Source organism: Scomber scombrus, chromosome 14 (assembly GCF_963691925.1).
Source record: "Scomber scombrus chromosome 14, fScoSco1.1, whole genome shotgun sequence".
In the NCBI taxonomy this organism is placed as follows: domain Eukaryota; kingdom Metazoa; phylum Chordata; class Actinopteri; order Scombriformes; family Scombridae; genus Scomber; species Scomber scombrus.
The window spans coordinates 23,099,853-23,121,546 of NC_084983.1; the positions used below are offsets into that span (position 1 = coordinate 23,099,853).

The following is a 21,694-nucleotide window of genomic DNA, read 5'->3' on the forward strand; positions in this document are numbered from 1 at the left end:
ACTCAAGGGTCAAGTTATTCACTATTATCCTGAAATCTGTTGCATTTTGAGAGGAAATGAGTACTGAAATGGAAGATTAATTGTTGAGATTTTCTTAGATCTGAGGAGAGATTTGGTGCAATTTATGCAAGCCATCAACCAAAATCAGTCGTTCGCCACCATTATGAATATAGACATGTTAAGGCTCACTGATAGGCCATAAATATCCATCATTGCTTGGGAGACTAGATCATATTCAGACTGCTGTAAGCTAACAGGTGTTTGACAAAATGTACAAAACATTAAAGGTCAGTATAGTGTTACTAAGGAGCTCGTTGTTCCAGAAATATGCCCCAGTGTTAATACTCATTGCAGAGTGTGCTGCTCAACACAGAGACTGAATTTAGAATTAGAAATGCGTAATTTTTTCCTGTTTGAGCGGTTTAAATTTTGAATAAAAACTGATAGCCTTTATACATTATGAGTCTCAGCCACTGTTGCTGCGGTGAACAAAGCAATAAGAGACTTGAATCAAAGCTATAGCAAATATAGCAAAACATTTGACTATTGCAGTTAGAACAAAATACGGCACCTTAAGTTCTTTAGCCCTAAGTATTCATCCAAAATGGACCCAAAATTCTTCAGTGAATTTACTTAAACTTCAGATTGCCTTATCAGCGTGATCTTTAGCTTAAGCTAATTTCTCTACTTTACATTTTTACATGCACACTAAAGAACCAGATATTTTTGTAAATGGTTGCTAATTGATTCAACTCACTGTTTCGTGTCCATCCAAGCTTCGGAAGTGCGCCCAAATTATTGTTTTATGTGTATTAGCTCTGCGCTATGCTTTAGCATGTGAACTAGACAAAACATAAAGTATTTAAGGAAATTTAAATCAGATAGAATCCACAAAATAATAGAGGAAGGTGCATAGAGTCTGTTTTATATCAATAAAATTGTAGTGTAATATGCTGTCTGTGTTCCCTGTAACCGTTTCACTAAATTGGAATTTGGAATTTGGAAAACTACCAAGTTGTCCGTGTTGGAACAGTTCATACGCAGGCTCTGTGTCTGTGTTAAACAAATCAACCTGCCTTCATACGTTTGATTTTCTTTTTGAGTAAGAACAGTTTTTGGCAGATTAATCCACTGAGTAATGTAAGAAGAGAGGTCTTCTTATCTGTAGCCAGCCAGATGTGTGAACAAGTAGGTGGCAGCTGCATTGAGGGAAATGTCTGGAATACCATGAGACATAGCAGAGATTATTTTGACACTGATGATTATAATATCTGATAACCTCCACATGTAGCGTAAAACATGCAAATGGAAGCAACGTAGAGTATAAAAATCCTTCCTTTTCATCTGCAAATTTTGTCAGCAACGTATTTCTGTTTCAAGGTAAAAGAAAATAGAAATTTTGCCTCATAGTAATGTCATTGTTTATGGCACTTTATAAGGCACTTTGGGCTGCGCTCTAGCATGATCTGCACTACCATAAATTAATTATTGACTGTGAAACTGTTGACACACCCTGAACTGGAAAACTGGTGGGAGTATAAAGATGGCTGATGACTGAAAGACGTGGCATGATACTTAGTCACATACCACCGCTTTTTTCACTGTAATTCACAATCATTGTGCCAACATTTGGTCAGTATTATTGAACTCTGCACAGCAGTGATGGACAGGGTAAAGGCTTTCTGTGAAAGCAGGGTTTTGATGAGGAGGTGAGATGATTTTTATTCTGCTCTCTTCCTATTTTTGTTACGTTGTTGCTTGTAAATAAATACATAGCAACACCATGCTGGTTAACAGTTTGATCAGCAATAGAGCAGTGCAATTATGTTTTACAGAACTGTAAATATTGAAATTTAAAAAAGGATACACTTGAAGAAAGTGCTAACAGGATCACAGAATTTGCATTTTCTCAGTATCATGATCTTCACACCTCCATATCATCAAAGATTAGTCTTTATCAGTCAATCACAAAACCTTTTAGTTTATGCAGATAATCAGGCTTATTGGAACTTAAAGGAATCATTTTTATTCCTAAAGTCTATATTTGTTTGAGATGGTAGTTTCTGGCATGGTACCACTCAGATCATCTGGACTCACTTTATGAAGGTGGTAGACAAACACTGTCTTTTGCAGCTCTCACTGCACCATAAGGATCTTGTCTGGTTCCTCTTAAGCCTTCCACATGTGGTTTACATTAGTTGTTTGTCCTTTTAAACGGCTGTGTGGCTGCTTTGTGATCTATTTTTAATGGTATTTTCATCCCAGAAAACACAAAAAAAGGATTCTGACACAACACCCACCGGGGCTCACTGAGGTCACCAGACATCAGGAAGCAAAATGCACTTTGAAAAAGGACAAAGGATCTTAACTTTCATCCCACCTGTTATCCATAAAACTACAGTCAAATGGAAAAAGACATTAAAAAAAAGATAACTAAGCGCTCGTCAGTTCTCCAAACATTTCTCACATAGGATGTGGTTGTGCAGTGGGGAGTGGGAGGTCTGTCCTTAAAAGATCTTTGCTTGGCTGTATACATGTGTTGACTGTTCACTGAAATAAAAAAAGATCACAACACATGGACGCTCACATGAACTGGGCGGGGCACCTGAGGAGATCACCGTGGAAAACTAAGAGGAAAGAAGTGTGTGTGTGTTTGTATGTATGCAGGGTGAATTTGTGCTCACTGCCCCTCTCTCTCTCTCTCTCTCTCTCTCTCTCTCTCTCTCTCTCTCTCTCTCTCTCTCTCTCTCTCTCTCTCTCTCTCTCTCTCTCTCTCTCTCAAGCTCACCCCTGATGCACTGCTTTGTGGAGTCTAGATGCTTTATTGTGGTTGTTCCATTAATGTTGAACCATGGTGAAAAATGCTACTTTTACTGCTAATGGTTTTGTTTATATCCATTAAATCAGTGCTGTGGATGGTGTTTTTACTGGCGCTGGGCCGGCACGAGCAAATTTGTGGAGATTCAGTGTTGCTCCCTTGTAGCTAATATGTCCTCTTTACATTATTTTTGAAGCTGCCTGTCAGAACACATTTGGAACTACTGGCTTCATTTATGTTAGCGTTTGCCTCCCTTAATAACTAAAAATCTAAAAACAACCTCTTGTCATGTCTGTCTTGTCTTCTTGTACATGCATGTATATTTTTATTCAATTCCAGCAAACATGCAGTATTCTCAGGGCTGTTGACAGATTCAGAGGTAATTTCCCCACTACATGCTGTGAGCTTGTTGTTGGTGCTGTTTCTGAGGTTGTTTGGATTACAATGATAGGAGCGGGGGCAACTGAATCACCTCTCCAGAGCTCTTATCTAGCTCTTTATCCCTCCCTGCTTGATATCAGTCAGTGAGTTCACCTGAGTGAAAGCTAGCATCTGGAGGATCCCTCTGTCCCTCGGGCAGGGCCAAAGATCAGTGCTGATGCTCATATTCTATTGGTCCTCTCATTAAAAAAAATGAAACATTGGGGAGGGAGGGCCCTCGACTTGCAGTCAAGGTGTCTGGCCACAAAGGTCGTAATTAGTCCTTTCCACAATACTAGCTTATCCAAAGCTCCTATCAGGCTGCAGTAAGTGTATTGTCTTATTTCTGGTCGCCAGCATTTCTGTGGTACTGGTTGTGTTTTTGCTGCCCCATCTTAATGTAGTTCATTTTGCTATATTCTTAGTTACAAAGGCTAATAACTCACTCTAGTTCGGCTCAAGCACGCATAGCTCCCTCCTTCTATTAGTGACTCACTCATCATTAATAGAGGAGAGTAAATACAGCCCAAGGTTCCTTTTCAGCACTTCGCGATCTTATCTTCCCTTTCTCTCCAAGATCTTTAAGAAAGCAGCCACCAATCAGTTGTGTGATGTTTTACATAACAATATTTGACTGTTGGATTTTCCATCAGGATTTAAAGTGCATCATAACAAAGAAACGGCACCGGTGAAAGTTACAAACAACCTCCTAATTGCATTGTATTAATCTTTTTCCTATTTATCTGATCGATTTCTTTTTGTACACAAAAGTTAGACATGGAGTTCCACAAGGTTCTTTGCTTGGACCAATACTATTCACTTTACTTCCTTTAGGTAATATTATTAGGTAACACTCCAACTTCCATTGTTATGCAGATGATACCTGGTTATATTTATCAGTGAAGCCAAATGAAACCAATCAGTTAAACTAAACTCAAGTAGAAGGTTATTGTGCTTGGGCCTAAACACCTCAAACATTATGTAATGATATAGCTACTCTGAATGGTAATGGCTGCCTCCAACAGCACTGAACAGCACTTTTGCGCATCGTGCTGGATCAACACCCGCCGGGGAACAGGCTTGGTTTTATTTTTTATTTTTCCGTACAACATACAGCATTAACGGGTCATCAATATCTATAATATAATTATCTATTTTAATTATCAGACACAGCTGAAGGGACGCATTCTTTACATAGCTGTTTATAGAACGTTATAGTTCATAAGTGTGGACGCTCACATGTTTATCTTTAAAGTTATAGTTATTGTTATAGTTATTGTTTTTAGTGAGACGCACCCCACTTTTCAATGAAAAAAATGCGTTTAAGGTGCTTATACAATGTTTCTTACGGTACATAAAATTGATGTGACATTACTTCTCATGATGACCTCATCTCCTTTCTTCCCTCTGTTTCCCATACATGTCACTCACTTGTCTGTCTTGTCTTTGAATAACACCAGGCGTTTTTTTATGAAATCTGAGTTGTGAAATCTGTGAAAAAATGTGTGCAGTCTTGTCAATATTTCCCCTAATTTATTATCCTTAATCTTATCTTAGTGTTTCTTTTCACTCTCTCTCTGTTCTACTGTTTCCTCATAACTCCTCTCAGTTTTTTTCCTCTCCCCTTGAAGAAATGTTCGGATCACACCACTCCTCTTTTCCGTCTTATCGTATGATTTCACCTGAGGGAGTAACGGATAAGAGGCTTCATGAAGAGATATTTAACTTACTTCTAGGTTAATGATTGGCCTCTTTCATCATATGTGTGTCTATATGCATGAGAGGGTGTTTCCTACGTGTGTGTGTGTGTGTGTGTATGTGTGTGTGTGTGTCGTGTGTGTGTTTGTGTGTATGTGTGTGTGTGTGTGTCGTGTGTGTGTTTGTGTCCTCTGTGTATGTTTGTGTGATAAAGGGAGAGGGATCGTTAAAGCCAGAATAGCCAAATAAAAGTAGTTTTGTGCCCTTATGGACTCAGGGTAAAAGTCTTGCCCCTTTTTATGTCGCCCACAGAAACAAGGCAGGGTGGTATATTTTCCAGCAGGGGCTGTAGGCAGACCGGATCAAACTCAGAATACATAAGAATATCATTTCTTTCCAAAAGTATTATAAGATAATAATTTTTATCAGGGTATTTTATTTGTATATATATATGTGTATGCATGCTTTTGTTTTTCAACAGATCAAATTCTCCTGAACCTCTTCTCTCATTTTTTTTTCTTTTTCTTGAAATCATTACTTGTTATATATCGGAGCAGGGCTAGTCTACTAGCATTAACCGAGCTTATTTTGAAAAAAGAAAACTTCAATTGACTCACTTCAGCTAATTCGCAGGCCTGTTGACAGCCATTAAAAACAAATATTGCCTCAGTTTTCTAATAACTGACAAATATTTAACTGAGCTTGGTTGTAATGCGCCAGATTGTACTGTTTCTAACGCCTTAGGCTGGGGTGGATTCAAATCGCATACACATGTATACATTAATTTGCATGGCCTTTTATCCAGAATAGGTTAAATAGTTTTAAGAGATGAGCAAACGCAGGTGTGTGTGTTCTTTTTTGTCCCTCTAGGCCTGACCTTATCCATTTTTTATAGTATTTTTCTGTTTCATTGTTGGTTTTATTCCTACCACGCGGCTTTGCCTGCAAGCTGCATGAGCTGTGCAGCACTGTTTAGTTTTTTGTCTGTTACGGTTCACTAATGGCTAAGCCACCCTGGCTTATAATAATGTCAACTATAAATAAATGTATTACAGCAAAAAAAAAGAAAAAAAAATCATGATTAGTCATAAAGAGGCAGTTGCTTGAAAGAAAATAAATTCAACAATGATTGTGTTAGTTTCTGAATTTTGATTATTGCGATTTTCATTTTCATTGTGTTCATGATACTAGAACTTTGATTCCCTTATTTCTCCTTTTTTGTCATAAAAATACAATTAAAGTTTTGTTTTTTAGATGATTGCTGACATAATTTATTAATATAAATGTTACAATTATTGTATTCTAATTTCTGGTTAAGATCTAGGTTTGCTATGCAATACATATGTTGTAATTTTAAAAAGTGTATAACCAGTAGGTTTGTACATGCATTTTTAAAGGGTGAAAAATGGACAGCAGGATTTCATATTACACATTCTAAAAACTTAAATCACAACATATCAAACACTGGTCCTTGATGAAACAGTGTTCTAGCAGATCTAAAGATTGGATATCTTACATAAATAAAACATAAAAAAACATCTTTCCACAATTTGTTTCTTAACATTAAATCTGTGTCTTGGATTCCATGCTGAAAATGTAATATCATTGATGTCTTGCCATCAATACGAATCCAACATTTAAACTGTTTGTGAAGGCCTATTTACATGTAAATGAAATGATACATTATGATTGTTGTGGACGTACAGGAGTTGTCACTAAGTCTTTGTTCAAACAAGTTAACAACTTCTGTGCTAGACAGGTTTTGAACCACAGAACAAACCACAACCTGTGTATATAAACACAAGATACAATGGATACATTATTGGTATAATGCAGTGCTTATATTGAAGATTGGCAAAGCTAACACACTGCAGAGGTGCAGATGATGTTATCTATCTATCTATCTATCTATCTATCTATCTATCTATCTATCTATCTATCTATCTATCTATCTATCTATCTATCTATCTATCTATCTATCTATCTATCTATCTATCTATCTATCTATCTATCTATCTATCTATCTATCTATCTATCTGTCTCTCTCTCTTTCTCTCTTTCTCTCTCTCTCTCTCTCTCTCTCTCTCCCTCCCTGTACTTGCACATACAGTTATATTTTTCAGGCTCATGAGAAAACACACTGATGATGAAGCTAAATGTCAGAAACGCAGTCCCTCCATGTGCATGTGTGTGATCTGCTATAAGCTATATTTGGTAACAGCGCAGCTGCTCACAGTAAACAACATGAACTAACCAGCCAGCTATACTGTATCTGGATACTGTTTATAAATACAACTTGAGAGTTGGCTGCAGGATTGCCTTTCCATTTGAACCTCTGATAACCAATTAAGAAGGACTTACAGTAGGAAGGAAGTCATTTTTCCAATCTACTGATGCACATAAATGACCTATAGTAGACCTGTCAATCAATCTGCACTTTCAACTATATTTCCCTGCAGGCGTATGAAAGAAAATATATAAAATCTTTTTTGTACATATAAAACTCTGATTGTGTGTTGGGATGTTTTCTGATAATCCAACTATACCACTTATCAGCTTTAATTGTTAATTAGGCTGATTAGCAGCTTTCACTGCTCTTGCTCTGCTCAATCAAACTGGACAAAGTGATGAAGTCTTTATTAGCTGTGAGGGGATTTGTAGACTGTGCATCACAACAGTACGTGGTATTCTGTTCTGCATATCATATTTATTATTGAATCTTGGCTCTGACAGGCTAGTGTAAGTATTTTGTGATTATTTTAGGTCAGAATTGATGAATAATGTAGGCCCTGTAGGCCTTAATTTCAACACTTGCAGAATTTCTCGCGCTGGACGTGCTGGCTTCATTCTCACACCATGCTGCAGTAAACACTTTGTCATCTTAGACAGACTTCTTACTGACAGGAAACTAGTTTTGCAAAGTGATTACATTTCACAGTAGCTCTGTGTAAAGCTTAGCCACACTTACATGTGCACTGTTGCAAGAATTGATTGAATAAATAAATAGAATTTGAAATGCACATTCCTAAACAAATTGCAGGTTCTTATAAATTTGGAGCCTGTTTGAGTTCAGAACTGGTTGTAATATTCATCATTGCACAGTGCAGCCCCACTTTCCTGCCTGTCTCATGTGGTCTCATTGCTCTCCCACTGTCTTTCAGCGGCATTTAGTTTGCATCTTCAAATTCATTAACCTTTTTGCAGACAGTGATGGTGGGCGTATGTAAATTTAACCCTCCATTAGTCAGCCTCAGCCGTCACAGCTCGCCTCTACTAATGTCACTGCTGCTGCTGCTGCTGCTGTTGCTGCTGCTGCTGTGGACATTTTCTCTGCATTCTTGCCTGCCAGCTCTGCCTGCCTGCCTGCATGTGTGACCTGTTTTCCACCATCACTCAAGCCTGTTGGCAGTGGTGAGCGCAGTACTGACAACAGCAGGGTTAGGCTCAGTGGACCTATCGTCTCAAATGGCACACTTTCTGGCCTGCAGACTGCCTCGCTGTAAAGTTGCTCAGTCAGTGTTTTAATGAAAGCGATCATAAAGACAATCACTAGAAGCTGTAGGCTATAGACCTGTTCACACACTGATCCCATTTGAAATCCTTGGGAGCTAACACTGTTTCAGTACATAATTTCCGCAGAGATACAGTACGTGGAGAAAAAGATCAATTCAAAACTACCAGGCTTTGGTAGAGATCATCGCCTATTGTATTCATTGGTTGCTAGCGGGCAGTCATATAATGCCAATTCAATGACAGGAGCCAATGACAGCTGTTCACTTGATGCTAGGAGCCAGTAATGTTAGCTTTCGGTTGTCTTATTCTCTGTTTCCTCAGACACAAACTCTTATTCCCCTAAACTATGTCAGGCCAGACCTCGGGGTGATACCGAGTACACATATTGAGTTTCCGCCTCTACTGTATTTTGTGTATAGCGGATTGACATTCAACACTTGGTCAGACCAGCCTACATTCTCTGTTGTGTTATATGTTGAAAGCTTGTGTTTTAGTTCAGTGAATCAAGGCCAAAAGGTGGGGTAGGCAGCACAACACTCCCTTTTTCTTTGTTTAGGCTCAATGGCAGATGAAGTGTTTATGAATTTTTTTGTATTTTTCATTGATGCATTTGATTCTTTCATGTAAAAGTAGGCTTTAAAAAATCTAGTAAATTTTTTGTTAAATAACGTGCATCACACAGTCACATTGTACAGCAGCACAGTATAAATTCTTAGGAAGAATGTGTTTGGACTTTTCACTTTAACAGATTTATTATTAGTTTTTTTTGGGAAAAGAGACTTTGAATATTGTTGTTCTACTTTTAAATTTAACAGGTAAAATCTTTTCCCTCTAGCAGTACGATATTTATATCATTACAATTTACATGTTTATGGCCTTGATAAATATTTATGAAGCTGTGGTAGACTTTCTGTTACGTAACCACTGTTAGCTTACATGCTGCATGTCACTGCTGCACCTTGTTCACAGCTATAAAAAGGAAAATGATAATATCAGCACACTTTTGAACACCATTATTACAGCAGTGTTATATTGCAATATTTATAGCAATATGTATTTATAGTACGAAATCATGAATTGATGAAAAAGGAAAGTGGCACTGTGGTCAGTGGTCTTTTCTGTCACCTTGTGTGAGTAAAAGAAGAAGCGATAGAGAGGGAGTAGGTGAAAGGGGCAGAAAAGACTTTGTCGTGGGTAATTTGTGTGGGGGGCAAAACATTAAGGTGCTAAATGAAAGCTGATTACATAAGGACACCAGGGGAAATGGGTGCTGTGTGCCCTCAGGCCCCGGCCATCTATCTGATTTAAGACACACAATGTGTCAGCAGCAAATCGAATCTGCAGAGAGCAATTGAAGGTTCCCTGCACTGCACACAACACACACACACACACACACACATTGCCTCATGCTGTGGTCAGGCTGTAGACAAACACACAGTCTTTATTACAAGCGTTAGAGTCACCCTCTCAGGGGATGGATAAGGGTGCCCACTAGGTTTCAGCATCGACATTGCTATGTGCGCATGTGCAATAGTCGCACTGCAGGACGCACATTGTCAAGTTAGGCAAATTAACTGAAACATATCTACATGCTACAACTTTTTGGCTTCATGATACAAAAGGAAAACTCATAAGTTTCTCATTTTCCATGACTAATCTATAAGAAAAGTCAGTCTTACAGTATATGTCATAATTTAGTCTGATTTAAGGGTTACACAGAGTTTGATCAGTTCCCCATGTGCTCTGGTGCAGTGGGTTCCCTACCACAACCTGAAAAAGAGCGCAGCTTGTTTGGGTTGTTTGATAAAGATGAAGACGGAGTGGTTTTGACAGAGCGAATCATGTATATTTAGCTAAACTTCATGATAAATATTCTCTGATGGTGTTAAACAGGGATAATCTTGAAAGATCGTGCCATTGCCCTCTATTGTGCTCCCTGTGGTCTACTCCATGTGGCCCAATTTCCTGTAAAGCTTCACATTCCAATACAGCATAGCTACGCTCCAGGGATTTAACATGCAACCTCATCTAGCCTAAAGTGCACCCTCCATAAAGAGGAACAGCTACTTTTCAGCTGCTCTGTTCTTCCTTAGAATTGTGGATTATCATTATTATACACAACAAAGTTATAGAAAAAGGCATTACTGTCTGCCCTGTTAGTACACTTTCCAGTTCATTAGTCTCTTTACTGTACTCCGTTCTCACTTAGGCTGATCTGCTCCGCCTACACACACTCTTGTCTTAGCTCTTTGTATAAGTGAAGCAGTGTGAGCCATGCAGAAAGGCAAGCCTTCTGCTGGATAAGGCTGGATGAAACTGTGTGTCTGAAATCAGTATAGAAGTAATGACTTCTCTATCATAAACATAAGCACATGTTCATCAATCACACATTAAAGTGGACAACAACATGAGGCGAGATGTTGGAACAAACCCATGATAATTTCAAGTATTCCTTGTCATGTTTCATAACAATAAAAACAATACACTTATCGTCTGTTTTGACAACATAATTGTGTATCACAGTATCCTCAATGTGCACAGTATCCCTTGATCATCACAACATGATTCCACTGAAAGAAAACAAACCATGATATTGAATTATTGCCCAGCCCTGAGGCTTCGGTCACTCACAGTCTTGAAGCCTCATTTTCTCTTTTATGTGTCTTTCTTCATATCTGCTTCCAGAAAGAGGCTCATGTTTGATCCCAGGAGCAGTCTGTATATTTGTATTGTGTTTGTTTGTCTGCCCTTTTACTCCTCATAATAGCAAATATAAATGGAAATTTAGCAGGCGATTGCACTGAAAAGATGTTAAACCTACTTTTTAAATGTTTTTTACTGTATTTGTAACATTTGCATTGTGTCAAGTTACTGTTCAGTGCTTTAAATTATGTTGTATTTGTAGTTTACTTTATGAGCACTGTACAGGCTCCTCTATAAACACGCAGTGCATCTACACATTAGTGGTGAAAAATGTGTTTAGGCCTGATGAAAAGAAGGTGCCAGAACAAATGGCAGTAAGTGACTTGTGTCAGAATTAAAAGTTCTCTGGTTCAGTGCCAGTCACTGTGGAAATTATCGTTAATGAGATGTCATTGTGGCTTGTATGCTAATGATTCTTTATGAGCATCTGCCAGTGTATTTTATAACTCAGAAAGACAGCAAGAAAGAGACATAATAGAGAAAAGAAAAAGGAGAAGAAAAAAACTGAGATGGAACAAACATCAACTGTCACTCTGTGCGCGAGAGGAAGTCACAGTGCTTGGCTGGATTCTAAACTTGTTTTTTCCCTATTTGAGCTTACATTTCTCCTGCAGTGTGACTCACCATACATGCTTTAGCGTTCACTTATCACACAGCGGCTAAAAAAGACAACATGCGGGCAATGCCCAGGATGAAAGCTTCCTTTTCATGTCAGAATAATTCAGATTATGGGACTCAATTTACATCTTGTTTTCTAAATGAGTCGAAGCAGTCCTGGAGGAAATTGAAGCAAATTTAGTCAACTGACATGTGAATGGTGCTCCAACATTGTACATCAGTTTGTTTTCTGGTCTGCCAACGCTTTGGTTAAGGTTTGGATATTTTTAGACACAAATATTACTTGTTCAAGCTTTTCCTTTATAGAAGACAGATGCAGACAGTTGTCTCCGGTGCCCAAATTGCACAATTTGTTGACTCATCCATATAATCCAATCAGAGTTAATTTTGGGACTTGATTTAGAAAATGTGTATTTGTTTTAGTCAAATTTCTGTCATTTGATTTTTGTCACTTTAAGTCAGCAAAAAACTAAAGGCACTTTCTGTGTAATTTCGTCAGTGACACTTTAAACTTGTCAGTCATGTCATGCAAAACTCACATGTCTATTTTTTCTAGGGATTTTGAGTCTACAGCTGTTTTGTTTCATATGAATGCAAGATGTTTCTTATAAACTTATTAGGATGATATATGATATTTTTTATCATGATATATTGCAAACAGTGTTGGATTCTGCAGATGCATGCAGGTCATTGAAAAAGACCTGCATTAGAACAGTAATTAGTTCATTTGTCTTCAAATGTTAGTTTTTCTTTAGTTTTAGTCTCATTTTAATTGTCAAAAAAAAAACTATCAACCTTTTTTTCCCTCACAAAATTAATTCTGATCCAGACCTCACTAACAGGTTTTGCTTCATTATAACAACGTAAAACTGTGTCTGCTTTTGCATCTGACAGCCAACAATCATGCAATCAAACTGCACAGCGACAAATATTTGAACAAAATCAACGTCTACTTCACAGGAGAAGATACTTTATGTGGTTGTTTCTGAACAACTGAAACTGCTCTGGTTTAGAAGAAAAAAAGGGTAAGAATAAGCAATGTGCTATGAAATGATGATTGAAGTGACAGCTCAGTGTAGGAGACACTCAGATGTGAGGAAGGGTGGGTGGGTGAGTAGAGTTGAGCGGGAGAAGGATAGAGAAGAGGGAGCCATCACACAATCACATGATGATTTCTGAAACAAGGCTAGCTTTATAACAGTGCTCTTCTCTAGCAACCAAAGGCTCCACTCAGTCATTCAAAGACCAAATCAGCACACACAAACACACATGCGCACATACACATGCAGGCTTCCTATTAGTGACACAGACACACACACACACACACACACACACACACACACACACACACACACACAAAAACTGATTGCTGTGTCTGCTTGTCTCCGGGTAGGTGAGTTGGATAATCCCATGACTTGCCTGAACTCCTCCATACTCCCTGCCAGTAGTGACACTCCATTGGCTGAGAGGCTGCAGGGGAGGGAGGGGCGGGGGGGGGAGTCGTCAGCCCTACCAGCGGTAATACGAATATTATATAACCTCGGCAGATGAGGCGGGGTGAGGGGAAGAGGAAGGAGGAAGAGGGGAAATGAGCAATGAGAGAGAGTCTGTGAGAGAGGCGGATGTGATGGAGAGAGAGGAAGTGAGAGTAGGGAAAGGCAGGAAGGTTAAAGTACAGTAAAATTGTGAAACTCCACATAATAACTCAAGTCAAAGATTCAACAGGTTTTATACTGCATATATTTTGTCTTTAAAAAAAAAAATTATGAAAGGAGAATTTGAATCACTGATTTCAACCACAATATTTACACACATTTAGACAACACAACACTCGTTAACATAGTAAGAAGGGAGCACACGCCTTTCTTCTCTTGCATAAATGCTCTCTGTGACTTCCCGGGGGCCGGGGGGTGGGGGGATTTCATAACGAAGAGAGGAAGTAAAGCTGACGGAAATGCAACCGGTACAGTTCATAAAATAAAATGATTGCTACTATCTGTTACAACCCAGAAACTTTCCCTTTTCAGAAAGCTGTCCGAAAGCTGTCCGAGAAAGGCTAATTTGTACCAAAAAAAATGCTAAATGTGCTTTAAAGGGTTTGTTTGTTTACTTAAACCTGAATCATAACTGGCATTATGATGGTATCAGAATGCTTATTATGATCAAGTGCCACAATACCAGCTAGTCTGCAGTACATAAGTGATAGCAATACAGTGTGGTGTCTGTGTTAATGTCACTGCTAACTTTTGTTGCAAGTTTTGTATCCTGACAGAAACGAATAAACACAGCGTGCAATACATATCATTCATAGTTTGATATGAAAGTGGACCAGGAGAAGAAAAAATATTAATATCAATTCATGCTTTCCTCCTTCTCTATAGGTCTCCAGTAATGGATGCCCTTTCACAGAACCCACTCACTATGAGAGAGTAGGAGGATATTCATTATCTGCCTGTGTTGCCATTAAAAAAAATATATATATATATATGGAAATAATATTTTGCAGAAACTAACATGAATGCATAACAACTATTCAGCAAACTTCTAAATATTTGCATAACAACAATTCAGCAAATCACCCAGTACAGAAAAAAACAGGTTGAAAGCAGCAACCCTGTTTACAGCAGTCAGACTGTACAATACAGAACTGAATGGATGAAAGATGGATAGGACATGGTATGTTTGTTTGTTTGTGTTTATTGTTGTTTTTATGACATTTTAAAATGTATGCATGGTTGTATGTGAGTGTATGGTTATATTTATAAATGCATGAGTATGAATGTAGGGGTGCATGTGTCTGATATAGATACATCTATAGTTATATATTTGTATTATGTACAATCAGGTAAAGATATATTTCTGTTTTTATCAGTGTACATTTTGCTTATTCAGTTGTTAAGCTGTTAGCATGAATACAAATTAAAAAAAATGCTTGAAATATACACTAAACATTTGACATTTTTAACTTCTACAATTTCAGGCTTTTTCTGTGTTTGCTTGAATAAAAAGAACCACAAATTACAGCTAGAATTTATAGACTGGCATCCAAACAACAGCTGCGTTTCTCATTAAAAAGAAATGTTGCAAGATGATGTTGCTAGAAATAGTTCCCAATTTAGATGTTTATCTCAGAAGCAATGCTTTTACTAAACATTTATATGAAGTAATCTGTTTTCAAAAGAAAGCACACTGATGCTTACATTAGTTTACCCAAATGTGTACCATTGTGTTTTTGGCAAAGTCAGTTCTTTGTTGTGTCTGTGGCCGGCCTCAGCACTGTAAATGTTCTCCTATTCTACATTTTGCTGATGAAAGAAAACCACTTCTCTCTCCCACCACCCATCTCGTGCTTTTTGCTCCCACACATTAGCCTAAAAAAGCTTTGATCCAAATGGAAAAATGATCCTCTCATCGTTTCCCACTGTAGTCACTAGCATATGATTCCCCAGTGATCCAGCGGGTCAGCCCAGTTCACAGTCCCCCCTCCATATATGTAGTGACCACTTGCCGTTTTGTTTGCTATGGACTTTCATTACTGCTGATCGTTTTTTTCCACCACCGCCACCACATCATGTGATGTTATGTCATGACCACATTGTATAAGTTGCATATCTGCTCTGATGTAAATTGATTTAAGAGTTGACAAGCTCATGTACAGTAATTAATTACAAATCAACATCCTGATTATTTCAAATCAGATTACACGTATCAACAATGGAATAAAATGTTCAATGGGACCCTGGGGATAGAAGTCAACATTGCTTTTATTTGCACTGCAGTACATTGTGAACTGTGTAGACGTACAGACAATTATGTTTTCCTAAGAAAATCCTGCAGGCACATACTGTCTGCTGCAGCATGATTTGGTTTAATTGAATGTTTTTGTTCTTCAGTCTTGCTGCCAAGGCCTTCCAATATTTCTGCACAGCTTCTTAGTATTATCATATATTGTTAGCACGTGTTCACACACAGAAAGAGAGGGTTGTGTTTTTTTTTTTAGATAAGTAAAATAGTGAGGGTAAGTGATTGGTAGCATGCCTCAGAGCGTAAACATTGTCCAGTCAGCTCTGATTTTTTTTTGTTGCATTTGTCTCTTCAAGACCTTTTGCGTGACTGGCAAAACACCAACTATGTAACGCAATATCATAAAAGACACTGAGCACACATGCTAAGAGCAGTGTGGGTGGAGAAAGAGCAGCAAAGGGCATTGAACCTCAACTACCCTTTTTGTGTTTGTTCTCATCTTTTGCTTAATTCCCTCCTGAAAGTATTGGTGTGTGTGTGTGTGTGTGTGTGTGTGTGTGTGTGTGTGTGTGTGTGTGTGTGTGTGTGTGTGTGTGTGTGTGTGTGTGTGTGTGTGTGTGTGTGTGTGTGTGTGTTGGGTCATTATGCTTCCGTTTCTCTTTTCTACATATGTGTACCAGACTTTCTCTGAGTGTGCACTGCGTATTTGTTGGTGATGTGCTCTTGTTTATCAGTACATAAAAATCCTTTTCCCGTTGTGTATGTCTGCGTGTGTATGTGTGCTGAGTGAGTGCACATGTTTATTGCACTCTGGTCCAGTATGAGGGCGTTCCTAATGGGGCTTGAATCTGCGCTACATGGCTCAGAGCCACACTTGTTTGCTGAGGGATTGGGAGGAGCATGTGAGTTAGAGAAGGAGTAGGGGGGTTATAAATGTTTAATTCAAACACCACCCTGTGGTCATTTTATAATACCAGCATCTACCAGCTTAAATCGTCCTATAATATAATAGAGTGATGTGTGGCATGTTTTAGCTCTCTGATACACATTAAACATGGAATACTATCAAGTTTGTGGTGTAATTCTTATTCATAAAAACTGTAACGATCTGAAAACGATTTAATTTGAAAAACAAATTCTGTATAAATGCTTACACCTGCTTCACTTGGTTTGTCTGTTGGTGGGTGTGTCATGTGATCGCCCGCTTCACTGGCAGTCTGTCCTTTCTTCCGGTGTCTGCGCAAATCCCCAGAGAGCCATCACAGGTCAAGCACTAGCTGATAATTAGTGTTCACAACCTCTTCACTCAAATCCAGCCATAGCTACCATAAGTTGACAAGTAACGAGAGAGCCAGAAAGAGCACATAGCAGGACACCCTACTCCTCATAACTGAGATTCAAAGAGGACCGCATCTATAAATACTCTACTACTGGTGAAAGTTAAGAGGGGTACATATTACAAAGTGTCTGCCAAGATTTTTCAGAGCACCGGTGTTGCAGATAATGTCTAATCACAGTGCGTACAGTTCATGAGCCGAATTAGTTCATTTCACTGTCACAAAATAGGAAATTCTTTAATCATTATGGAAATCCTTCTTGATAAAACAATCTGTATTGCATTGTGAAATCTGTGGTGTTACACACATTGTACTGTACAGTATGTACACCATCAGTTGCACAACAAGGGGAAAATGACAGTTGGAAGCATATTTTAGTTTGTGCATAAAGTCTGTGTATGCAGCAACATTTTGGTGTAAAATTTAGGTCAGATTTTGTCAGGGTTGATGTACTGTATATCTAGGAGAGATGGAAAACAGAAACAGTCACACGTTGTGGTTTCAATATGTTTCAGAATGAGCTGTTCACAGTCATTTAAGTGCCTGTCATCAATCCTGCAGGTCTGAGTTATTGTGTTGAGTTATTTATTTTTATGTTAACCTTTTGGCTCGGTGTACTTTTGCTGTTGCATTCATAGTTAATCCGTTTTTCACTGCAGTTGGAGCAGCTTCATGCTGTGTGTCAGTGCATGCGGGACTACGTAACAATAAATGATATAACCATATTTTTAGATTTTTGCGGAAGAGAAGATACTTCTACTTTCAGTGTGATTTTATGTGTTGTAAGCATCTCTGAAAGTGAACATCCATATGTGCATTTTGTTCAGATAATGTCATCGCTCCCTCCTCCAGACTCTGGGAACAAGCTCTCCGCTCTCCCTTGCCCCTATGTTGATGCCATCTGTAAAACGGCGTGATTGTGTATTTTGAGACCACTGCCAAAAGTTAAACTGGCATCTCAGTCTGAATCATCGTATTTATTGTATTCTCCACTATTTGAAACTGTCTGCATATGTTGGGAATGATCTTGGCTAGTTCGGTTAACTTATGGCTAAACTTCTTAGCTGGATGTTTGCCACGGTCCACCGCGTCCACTCCCCCTTTCGTTGCAGTCCCTTTTTTACATAAGCTAGTGTCGTCTTTCCAATGACCATGAGACACCAGCCACTGTGAATTTAGGTCATGCTTGTTTGGGGAGAGGGGTGGGGGTGGCTCCTAATACTAAGTAGTTTCAGTTATATACTCTCTCAACTCTTATCCTGCAAACTTGGAAGCCACAGAGAGAAACAAACATTAGCAGAATGATAATATAGCATGAGTATGTCTGCTAAGGTATCCTCAGGCCTGAATGTAAAGTCGTTATCAAGCTTTGCAAGCCGACTGCATTACATAATGCCCATATACATTCCAACTGGTGTGCTACCAAAACAAACAAGGGAGAAAAGATTTAAGCCCTTCTAATGCTGTCATATCCTGTCATGGATTACATAGCAGTGTCTGTCTAACATGAGTCTAGAGTCTGTTGGGGCACAACACTCTCCCTTACACCTCAGCGTACATGCTGGCTCTTTGTCTGCAACGCATCTGACAAATAGATGTTGATGCCTAGTTAAGTTTCACACTGCAGTTCAGGTGTCTTGGTTACTTTACGTCTAATTATAGACAGTCTGGGATAATGACAACTCTGCGTATGTGTGCGCAAGTTTCTCAAGGGGGTTAAACAAGGCTTTAATGTGCAATGCAACACAATTGGAGGCTTGGAGTGAGATTTAGAGCTTTAGTTACTGCACAGGCGAGCTGCAGCCAGTAATAGGCTTCATTTGGTTTGGCTTATTTGCTTACACATTAAAGGTATCCTGTGAAGTTTCTTGCCTTTAGTAGCGCTATAGAGCAGTTTTTGTTTGTTTTGTGCACGAGGACACACAAGCTCTCGGGTGATGCAATACACAGGCCCGGCGACAGTTTAATACAATAATCTTCTTAAGCCAAGAAAGAGAGCAATGTGCCAGAAAAGGCAGGAAAGAAGAAAAGTGCAAACTAGTAAACATGGATGTGAACAATGCAGGATTTAAAGTGTTTGTCTTTGCAAATGTTTTTGCAGATGGATTCAACATGTTTGTTAGACCTCCAGGATACACAGTTTTGGTGTGATTCACATAATCTTCACATGTGGAAACATTACATTTATTATTTTGTTATAAGAAAACTACACAGGGAAGTGAGCTCATCAAAATTACTAAAATGCCAACTACATCACATTTTGAGTCAGTGAATCTGTTTTTGTCATGTAAAAATGGAAAGGCAGTTTCATTTTAGATTAGTTGTATATTTAAATGTTTAATATGTTATATAAGTTTAGCTGTAGCTTCTCAAGATTATAGGACTCTGGAGGTTTGTAAGCATGGCAAGACAACCATGCAGTAAGTTATACTGAAATGAATGCTTCATTAAGTCAGACTGAACATTTTAGACTTGCAACATGGTGCTGTCTTACAGAAAATATTGCTCACTGAATTTTTCTCTTTTCCCTGCAAGATACATTTGACTTTGAGGATTTGGAAGATATTTAGAAATGTACCTATTCTCTTTTTTTGTTTAACGTTTTTTAATATACAGTAAATTACAATATACTATCGTTCTATGAGCAATACTGCCATTATTCTGAGCATTTAGCCACTGACTTAATCAATCAGAGGAGCAGCAACACTATTACAGTGTTTATCAGATTTCAGTTCAGGTTTTTTACTTTGCCAACCGGATATGCTCATGTCTCCTAGCAACAGTTCAACATATCACTAAGGCTGTCTATACTCATAAACCGCCTCTTTTTTTTCTGATGTGAATTTGTCATAAATATTGTTTACTTGCAGAGCACAGTATTTACATATTTCCCTCTTTTCTCTCTCTCCCTCTCTGTCTGTATGCATTCCAGCTCGTCACCTAGAACAGGAGAGACCAGTAGTTCTGTGGTACCGAGCCAATCCAAGCCCGGTGGGCAGACCCATAAAATCTGTTTGGTGTGCTCAGACGAGGCCTCGGGATGCCACTACGGGGTCGTAACCTGCGGCAGCTGCAAGGTGTTCTTCAAGAGGGCCGTCGAAGGTTGGTCTTCACACATTTGCCAAACTGCTTCCTCTCTCACACTCAACCAATTTATGCACTCAGACATGACACATTACTTAAAAACACAGAGAAATCAGTTCAGATTGGGTTGATAGTATTTCAATCTTCATGAGTGAAATGTTTGAGATTTAGTTTGTAAACAAACAAAGATATTTTAATTTAAATATTTTTCCTTTTGATCAATTGATGTATTGTGGCTGTGTTAACACCTGATTATAATCAGATTAGCCTATTCATGCCATGCATTCTATATTATGCAGCCACAAGATCATACATGTGCACTTAATACCAATGATTAACATCCATTTACTTTGTACATTTTGTCCCAAACACTGTCCTAACATTAGACTTGACATACTGTTAGATCAGCTCTTGAAGCTGTTGCACAACAGTGAAACTTCTCTGTTGTCTCTCTCTTTCTTTAGGCAGCAGACAATTAAATTATTTCTCAGAATCCAAGATTAGGGTTGAATAGTAGAGACACATGGCATGTATTTGCATATTTGTGGGTTTGAACCTTAGTCCTGACCTTTTTGCATGTCACTACCTCTTCTTCTCTTGCCTTTCCTGTTTGTGCTGTATCAAAGCACAAGTCATTTTGATTTATAACCACAAAAAAAAAAAAAAATCAGATGGAACCAGACACAAATTATCATGATATTCTTCGTCTTAATGTAATATTGCCTAATAGAGGACTAGTATTATAATGAGCTTATAAGACCACTTTTCTGCTTTGCATTTGATAACTTCTAATATAGTATTTAATTTTGGTCTTTGGCAAGCAGTTTGTGCGTCAGTACACTTGGCTTGAATCTAATTGCCTTGACACAATCTGGAGATGGGAGGGGCAGGAATGCATCTCACAAACAGAAAGTAATTTGTGTTAAAGGCTTTCTGCCATGCATTCCTTTTCCCTCTGCTCCTCTCCGCTTATGTTTCTCCGTTTCCTGTTTCTCAAGCTGTTTCTGCTCATGTGTCATTTGTTTGAAAAGGCTTTCTGAGGAGTATGTCACTCATAATTGATTATTACATACATTCATAAATCGACAAGGTGAACAATAAATAAACCACTCTTCTATTTACTTTTATTATGGGCCCCAAAACTAGAATTAAAAGCCCAGAAATTACCCACACTAATTTTTTCTTTTCAAACAACACAGCCTTGTCTTTTTTCTTTCTTTCTTTTCCTACGTTCACTATCTCTTTCCGTCAGTGTGTCCTTCATCTGTAACTAACGCTCCTGTTGAAACAATACGGCTAGTAAACATGGATGGTTTGACTACTCCTGGCCTTCAGGACTAAAGCATGGCTGGTGGTTAATAACAGAACATTTTGAATGTACTTGAATGTCTCCTGCATACAATAAAGCTCTTGAGGCTACTATTCCTTTGCAAAATATGTGTAAAAAAGTGACAAAAAACTGTAAAATGATAAATTCAAGTACTGAATATGAGCTGCTATGCTTAATTGATTGAGTTGTGTGATTGTTGACTGTTATCAGCTTTTTATTATTCGGTGCTGGCTTAAATGCCAAGCCCTCAAACTAAAGTTTAAGTTTGATTTTTTTTTTTTAAGAGCTGCCTCGCACTGAGAAAGTTATATCTGTAATTTTTGTTTTTCTCCCCCCTCTCCATTCTCCGGTCGTTTTCTCTATGGTGAAGGATGGAGAGCACGACAAAACACAGATGGTAAATAAATGCACCTTTATTATTAATAATAA

The 21,694-nt window shown here is 38.4% G+C and overlaps 1 protein-coding gene across 1 annotated transcript in view; it reads left to right on the plus strand.

The window, feature by feature from the left end:
* The window catches only part of LOC133993907 (glucocorticoid receptor-like), a 71,610-nt gene that overhangs the window by 23,698 nt on the left and 26,218 nt on the right, over positions 1-21,694 (plus strand). Inside the window, exons 3-4 of the mRNA XM_062433040.1 lie at positions 19,784-19,953; positions 21,636-21,662. Coding sequence (XP_062289024.1) covers positions 19,784-19,953; positions 21,636-21,662 — 197 coding nt within the window. The remainder of the gene's footprint in view (positions 1-19,783; positions 19,954-21,635; positions 21,663-21,694) is intronic.